This window comes from Terrapene carolina, unplaced genomic scaffold, assembly GCF_002925995.2.
Source record: "Terrapene carolina triunguis isolate 2854851 unplaced genomic scaffold, T_m_triunguis-2.0 Scaffold30554, whole genome shotgun sequence".
Taxonomy (NCBI): Eukaryota; Metazoa; Chordata; order Testudines; family Emydidae; genus Terrapene; species Terrapene triunguis.
In genome coordinates, this window is record NW_020694905.1 from 95,157 (window position 1) to 103,700 (window position 8,544).

The 8,544-nt window shown below is 46.9% G+C and overlaps 1 protein-coding gene across 1 annotated transcript; it reads left to right on the plus strand.

Moving 5' to 3' along the window:
- The first annotated feature begins 749 nt into the window (after positions 1-749).
- On the plus strand, positions 750-1,961 carry LOC112125480 (interferon-inducible GTPase 5-like). Its single transcript, XM_024223881.1, has one exon. It carries the CDS (start codon positions 750-752, stop codon positions 1,959-1,961), a length of 1,212 nt encoding a protein of 403 aa, XP_024079649.1.
- The last annotated feature ends 6,583 nt before the right edge of the window (positions 1,962-8,544 follow it).

Here is an 8,544-nt window from a genome sequence, read left to right on the forward strand (position 1 = left end):
GTGAGTGCTGTAAGTGTGTGGGGGACAGGGGCTAGGCACTCCAGGGAGACACTCAGCAGACTCGGGGGACAGAGTGTGCCTATCGCTAACCTATAGAGAGAAAGCGGGGCTGGCAAGGCCTAGAGGGGAGTGATTGTGTGTCCCATGGCCAGTGGAGGTGGGGAGCTGATCCCTGGAAAGCACAGATAAGTCTCCTCATGCAAAAGGCAGGTTATAGTGAGGTTCCACACAACCCTGGGTACCACTGGGAAGCATCACACCACAGGTAGCCAGTCCCCCACCTAGGGATGGATCCGAGCCGCCACCCCCAAGAGGAGAACAGCCCCATATCCCACTCCCCACTGCCTGAGCCAGCCAGTCCCCCACTCTGGGGCTGGATGGGAGCTGTCACCCCCTAGGAGGGAAAGGCCCCATGCTCCATTCCCCACCCCCTGAATCTGGAGTCAAAACCAAGCCCGAACCCTAGATCTGAAACTCTCCATATCCCATTCCTCTTGATGCTTGATTTGGCCAGTTCCTACTAGCCCTTGACCTGAGGCCACATTTAATCTCATGTCATTGCTTGGTTCTCCTGAGCCAGCCAGTCCCTCTGACCTACAGGCAGAGCAGTACCTCATCTTTTTTATTATGTCACATCACTTTTCTTGTAACCTTGGTCTCTCCTTGGCTCCCTCAGAACAGACCTCACTGCCATGGCTGAGAAAATACCCAGAGAGTTTGCTGAGCAACATGAAGGTCTGAGAGCTACTATGAGTGGGGATAACTCTGCGGAAGAATTCACCTGCATAACTCCAGAGGACTTATCGGAGATCAAGAATGCATTAGAGGGAGGCAGAATGGCAGACGCAGTGTCCAAGATCAAAGAAAATCTTAATGCCCTAGACAACATCAAGCTCAACATCGCCATCACAGGAGAGTCAGGCTCTGGGAAATCGACCTTTATCAATGTCATCAGGAATCTGGGAGATGAAGATACTGGTGCTGCTATAACTGGAGTGGTAGAGACAACCTGTGAGCCGCAGCCTTATCCACACCCAAAATTTCCCAATGTAACCTTCTGGGACCTGCCTGGGATTGGGACACCCAATTTTAAATCAGAGAATTACCTTGAGGATGTTAAATTCAGCCGCTATGACTTCTTCATAATCCTTGGCTGCGGGCGCTTTCGAGATGTCCATGCCCAGCTGGCCCGCGCCATCCAGGAAAGGGGCAAGAAGTTTTATTTTGCACGCTCCAAAGTGGACACAGATCTGGAGGCTTCCAAGAAGCGCCGGCCCAAAGCTTACGATGAGCAGCGCATCTTGCGGGAGATCAGAGAGGACTGCGTGAAGTGTCTGCAGGCAGAGGGCGTCAGCTTCCCCAAGATTTTCCTCCTGTGTATCTTTGACCTGGACAAGTATGATTTTCAGCAGCTGCAAGAAACCCTGGAACATGAGCTCCCCAGTCACAAGAGTCACACTCTGCTCCTGGCCATGCCCAACATTTCTCTAAATATCCTGCTGAAGAAGAAAGCCGCCTTCCAAGGGCAGATATGGAAACTAGCTGCTCTGTCAGCTGGTGTTGCTGCGGTCCCTATCCCAGGCCTCTCTGTGGCCTGTGATGTGACAATTTTGGTGAAGGCCTTGCGAGATTATTGCAAGAGCTTCGGCCTGGATGATGAATCCCTCACTAAGCTTGCCCAGAAGTTTGACAAACCCGTGGAGGAGCTGAAGGCTGTTATAAAGTCCCCACTGGCCAAGGAAATCTCAGCTAATTTGGTATACAAACTGCTGACCAATGCTGTAGGTGGTGCCCTGATGTGTGTGGAGTATTTAGTGAGCAACATACCAGTGATTGGCTCCCTTGCAGCCGGAGGGATCTCTTACGGGACCACGTACTACATGCTGAACAGCTTTTTGAATGAAGTGGCGGAAGATGCTCAAAGAGTTCTGCTAAAGGCTTTAAAGGAGACAGAAATTTAGTAGGCCAGAGAATGGCAAACAGACGATCAAATCAGCATAACCAGAGTAGAGATGGAAAGGATCCAGGTGCATCTAGAGATCAGAGCAGAACTATCTCAAACTTTTTCACAGCCCACACAAGTGGTTGCATTGTCTTTCCTGATTTTGACGGGTCATGTCCCCAATTTCCCATGATAGGATGATCATTTAAACAACATTAACTTTAGAGCAGGCAGAATTTCTTTCCTGTCACAAAATTGTTATAGATTAAACTGATTTGTTTTTCTTTTTAATGTGAATTTTTTTCAAGTTTTCAACAAAAGAAATTGAACTGACATTAATATTTTCATTTTGTTTCAAATTGAATTTTACCTTTACTTTCAGTTTTCCACAACATTCTGTTCCCTTGCCCCATTTTTCTCTCTCTTTTTTATGTTCCTTCCCTACTTAAGTTGGGAAGAGTTGGAGAAAAGGGAGGGGAAAACTGGAAAACTAAAAATTGAAAACTGATTTTCCTTGCTTTTGAAAACCAAAAAAACTGAATCTTTGATTTGAAACATAATGAATGAAAATATTTTGTTTTGTTTCAAAAATTTTCATTGAAAAATATCAAGTGAAAATCTTTCTCTCATTGCTCAATCAAGTCTGTTTAACTTCCCATCCTCTCTGACTATGAGACAGCCTTCCAAATGTGAGCTGGTGCAGAGATGCCTGCCTTGAATCTGCAGACTATCTGGAACAGGAGCTGTGGGAGTTTTTAACTGTTCCACTCATATCAATAGCTAAGGATGACAGTTTAAATAGTTTTCCCTTCACCCTCTTCCCTGGTTCCTGTCACACTAACAGAAAGCAAAAGACCAGAAATCTGAAGTGCAAGGCAATGTGATGTTTATTGGGGTTAGTTTCCAGCAAGCATGTGTCCCATAACTCTAATGCTGCAGATCCTTGTGTCCCTTTCCCCCCTCTTCAGGAGGCATCATTGTACCTGAAATGCATGCTCTCGGTCCCACCCCTTACAAATTATGGTCCTGTTCCGTTTTGCGGGGTCATGGGTCTGGGGTCTTTGTCGCACCTCTTTTGTAAGGGGTACAGTCATGGGCAGGCATTTATCTGGCCTTTTAGTGTTTTACCTTCCCCCTGATCCCCCTTGCCCCTCCCGACTGGTTGCTTGACCTTACCTTGAGATAGTTGAGACAGTCTTCGAATGCGCCCATATATTACACTCCCACCGTGCCCAGTAACACTTTAACTGTTCTTATCTGTTCCCATTATACTAACAAACCCATCTGACTAGGCAAAAGCAACACACACATTACCTTTGTCCTTTGTTCACACATATTAGTAAGAATGTATGTGTACCAAAAAATCAAACAAGGAAGCCAAACTCAGAATGTTATCTCAAGCGAAAATACAGGCCTGAATCCTACATGGGCACTAGCACTCCTAACAGCTAGATACTGTGGAGATCTCTTCTTTGTACATACTTAAGATACACTGATTAAGCAGAAAACATTACTAGTTATTAAATGATAGTGGAATAGTAGCGTTGGCATAGCTAAAGCTGTGGCAGAGTTTTCCCTTTGATAGGCGTGTTAAACCTTTATTTTTAGGAAGTAATAGTGGCCACTTACTGCTTTGAGATGATCCCTTATACCCACAGCTGCGATTTAAACTGCTGGTAGTGGTTTCATATTCTCAATTTATTGTTTTTCATGGAGCTCAATTTGCTCAACTCCAGCCCCTGTCTCTGCTCAGACTGACCCGTCATCTCTGGATAGCAACTGTCCTGTGTTGTCATGTAATGAAGAGGGGTTAGCTCATGTGAGGGATCAGACCTGTTAGAGGTTTTGTGTGGATCTGTATTCCTTGTGTCTCCATAGTTATCCTGACTCCATAATCCAGCTTTATAGGAATCATTTTACTGAAGTAACCCGTAGCATTTATGCAGCATTTGAAGAATGAGGTCTCACAGGGACATGTGACCATGTCACCTGATACTGAAATCCATTTAAATGTTCTACTTTTCCATTTTAGAAGGAGGGGTGGGGGCTAAGCACAGACAAAAGAGTCCCGCCTTGTGCCAAAGCTCTAAAAGGGAGTGGAGCAGGACAAAGGTGTCTGCCAGTCATGAGAAAACCCCTGCTTGCCACCTGAGATGTCTGCTGGATCTAACAAGGACTGTACCAGGGGAAAGGATTGGGCCCAGACTGGAAAGGCGTCTAGTCTGTGAAAGAAGCTTATTAGAACATCTTTGAGGGTGAGATATTGCTTGTAATCAGTTTCTTAATGTATTAGGCTTAGACTTGCGTGTTTTGTTTCATTTTGCTTTGTGACTTACTTTGTTCTGTCTGTTATTACTTGAAACCATTTAAATCCTACTTTTTATACTTAATAAAATCACTTTTGTTTATTAATAAACCCAATGTAAGTAGTTGTTACCTGGGGGGGAGGGAGCGGGTAAACAGCTGGGCATATCTTTCTTTCAGTGTTATAGAGGGTGGACATTTTATGAATTTACCCTGTATAAGCTTTATACAGAGTAAAACGGATTTATTTGGGGTTCAGGCTCCCAGAAAGGCTGAAGAGGGGGCACTGGGAAAGTCCTTGTTAACTGAGAAGTCCCTGGGCTGAGTGAATCTCAGTTTAAGTGAACTGAAGAAGGGCATGACCCAACCTCTGGGTCTGTGCTGGAGCTAACTGGAGTGTCTGACTCAGGAAGACAAGAATGGAGGGGTGCCTGTTCTGGCAGGAGGGTCGTTCTCAGTGGTACCCCAGTGCATCAAGTGACAGTCTCAAGGGGGGTCTCTGTGACTGAACCCGTCACACCCAGAAAGGGACACAGTATTCCCAACTGAGGCCTAATCAGTGCTGCATAGAATGGAAGAATTACTTTTCATGTCTGGCTTCCAAATTTTTTGCTAATACATCCCAGAATGATGTCGCCCTTTTCTGCATTAGTATTACACTGTGCTGCTTAGGTCTGATGTGGGACAGCTGAAATCACTGGCACCTGGGTGGAACCTTAAGAGACTGAACTGGCAGCAGAAGATGATGGTGTGGTGGAGTGGCAAAGGCATTGCTTGACATTCCTTTGCACCCCGCCCCCCCCCCCGTTGGGAGGTGATCTCATGTAAATGCACCTTGGGACTGTGGATCTTTGATGACCAAGAATAGCAGCTGTGAAATGGAGAGAGAGGGGAGTAGTGTGTGATTTGTTTGTTGGACTTTCACTTTGCAAGATGAGAAACTGAGGCGAAGTACACTATCCCAAAAGTACTCTGGGGCAGGAGTTTTCCTCATGGCCAGATGTGTTTGAATCATGATTGGGTGTTTTCCAAAATTTCCTTTTCCCCATTTTTATTAAAAGTTTTTTCTGCTAGACACAGGCTCACTGCTTGTGAGAGGGGAAGTATTGCCTCTTTGAGGCCCCCAGGAGTGATGTTTAATTTTCCCAGATCACTGGGTGGGGTCTCGAGCTGGTTCTGTGTTGTATTGTTCAGATGGACCCCTGGACATTGAACCCAGCCCTTGTTGCTTCCAACTCCACCTGACAAGAGGGTTACAGAATCATGAACTCTTATCATTTCATGATCACTGTGATGGGTTGGATCACAGAAACCCCCTTGGGAGCTGCCAACTGATGTGCCAAGACTACTTCTGCTCCTGCTTTCCCTGCCAGCTCGGGACCCCAGCACCCTGTCTTGCTGAGCCAGACATGCCTCTCTGCTCCAGCACAGACCCAGGGCCTGAATTACTTGCCGCAAAGCTGCAGACTTGACTGAAAGCAGCTAACAGAAGTGTTCTTGTCTTTAACAGTCAGATGCCCAACTCCCAATGGGGTCTAAAACCCAAATAAATCTGTTTTACCCGGTATAAAGCTTATGCAGGGTAAACTCATAAATTGTTTGCCCTTTATAACACTGATAGAGAGATATGCACAGCTGTTCCATCCCCCCCCCCCCCGATTAATACATAATCTGGGTTAATTAATAAGTAAAAAGTGATTTTATTAAATACACAAAGTAGGATTTAAATGGTTCCAAGTAGTAACAGACAGAACAAAGTATTACCAAGCAAAATAAAATAAAACATGCAAGTCTATGGCCTGGTCCACACTAACCCCCCACTTCGAACTAAGATACGCAACTTCAGCTACGTGAATAACGTAGCTGAAGTCGAAGTACCTTAGTTCAAACTTACCGCGGGTCCAGACGCGGCAGGCAGGCTCCCCCGTCAACTCTGCGTACTCCTCTCACCGAGCAGGAGTACCGGCGTCGAAGGCGAGCACTTCTGGGATCGATCCCAGAAGATCGATTGCTTACCGCCGGACCCGGAGGTAAGTATAGACGTACCCTATGTCTAATACAGTAAGAAACTGAATACAGATAAGATTCTCAACAGTTCCAGAATGCTTCCTTTTACAGACTAATCTCCTTTTAGCCTGGGTCCAGCAATCACTCACACCCCCTGCAATTACTGTCCTTCATTACAGTCTCTTTCAGGTATCCTTGGGGGTGGAGAGGCTTTCTCTTTATCCAGCTGAAGACAAAATGGAGGGTCGAGAAGATGTACGGGGCCAAAGGGGAAGTGGCCCAGGGAAGTTAGGTGGACAAGAGGGGAGAGAAGGAGCACAGGGAGAGGCTGCCACTAGAGGGTCCCTGGGTGGGGACCCAGAGTAACGGGTGGGCCTGGGTCCCCCTCTTCCCCCCTTGCACTGCACCTGGCCACAGGGGGGTGGGGCCGAGACAGACTGCAACCTGCTCCTGAAATGAGGGGCTAGACATTGGGGTTGTGGTTGGCCACTGAGGCAGGTGCAAGCTGAAAGACTGCTGTTAACCCCCGCCCCCAAAGGGGGTGAGACTGGAGTAATGGGCACTGCCGGAGAGCAGTGTCCTGAAGAGGACGCCACCAAGCAGGGAGCAACGCGGTTCCCAGGGCAGCAGAACAGACAATGGGCAAGACACTCTGCGCCGAGGGCACTCCTCAGCTGACAAGAGCTAATTCCCAGAGCAACCAGCGGGAGGTGCCAGCGGTGATGAGTCCTGACCCCGTGACACCATTATACTATCAATCCCATCTGGCCTGGCAGAAGCAACATACACAGTGTCTTTGTCCTTTGTGCACACATATTAGTAAGGAACCCATTGTTCACCCACATTAGTCAGAATATAAGTGTATCAAAAGTCAAACAGGCAAACAAGACTCTAAATTTTATCTCAGGTAAAGATACAGGCCTGAATCTGACATTGTCACTAGCACTCCTAACAGCATACAAGAAGGCGAGGGAGGGCAACCACAAATCTGGGGGCACCCAGCAGACTTTTTACTTCTACAATGGACTGCCATGCTTTGTGAGGCCCCCACAGGCACCCTGAATATGACTGTGGGCACTTCATGAGAGACAGGACAGAATCCCTGAAGTGCACAATGAGAAGGAGGAGAGGGATGCAGAGGGGGACACAAAACATGTCTCACTAGATGCTGCAGAGGAAGGTGTAAAAAACCCACAGTAGCTGATGTGGAATAATTTGCATGCACATTAGGTCTTATCTTGGTGTCTGATAAGGAGAGATAGGCTTCAGCCCTGAAGAGGGAGGTAATATACCTTCTAAAATGGGTTAGCATTTAATTATGATTAAAGCCGAGCAAAGTCTGCAATTCTGAAGCAGTCCACCTGGCTGGCTGCCACAGAACCTGGCAACCCAGGTTTTTAACAACCCAGGCAGGTGAGCTGGCAGGAAACCAGGTAGATTTCCATCAGAAGTCTGTCTGGCTGCCTAGCAGCCAGAGTTCCATGAGAACCCTACCTGGTTTCCCGAGGAACTTTATCAAAATCAAACCCACTCTGCAGAACACGTCCATTTCAACAGATCAGTAAATTGTAACAAAAACCTGTTTTGACTGATCTTTTCCGGCCATCTCTAATTTTACTGCCATTTAAAAGTTTCCAAAAGTAGGTACATCAAGAGGAATCCACTGTGCTCGGTAATGACCATGTGATCTGTCAGCCGGAAGGGATCTCCATGAAGGAGTCTGTGTCATCACTCACTCACCAAAACACGCCCTAGCTTCCCATGGACTTCTGCAAATTGAATGCAGCCAGGACCAAGTGCAGGAGCAGAGTGCCTGCTTGCACACCAGCACCAGCTCTGCCTACTCTGCTTCCCTTCCTTCTGTATCCCCCATCCATTCCAGTGTGATACAAACTTCTCAACCTTCAAACCTGCCACACATCACCCGCAAGTAAAACATGTTCTGTGTGTGTCTTCCCCAGCTCCAAAGTACCTTCCTTCCTCCCACAAGGCAAGGGAGGTGTAGACAGCTGGTGCTTTCTCTTCCTCACTTTGAGCAGGCTTTGAGGTGGCAGAAATTTAGGAAAGAGGTAAGGATGAATGAAGCCATTTCTCTCCAGCTGCCCTTGCTGGCTAATATCTGTCCCTTGGGTCCCAACATGATATTCTACCACTGAAGGTGTTGACACATTACTCACTGGAAGGATGAGCAGAGGTATTTTTAAGCTGAAAGGTACTAATGGCTGCCATCAATAGATGACAGTGATGCCATATGTCACCCATTCCCCCCTCTTTCAATCTTCTAAATATCC

Coding starts and splice junctions, on each gene's coding strand:
- LOC112125480 (XM_024223881.1), top strand. CDS start 750: ATGAGTGGGGATAACTCTGCGGAAGAATTCACCTGCATAACTCCAGAG.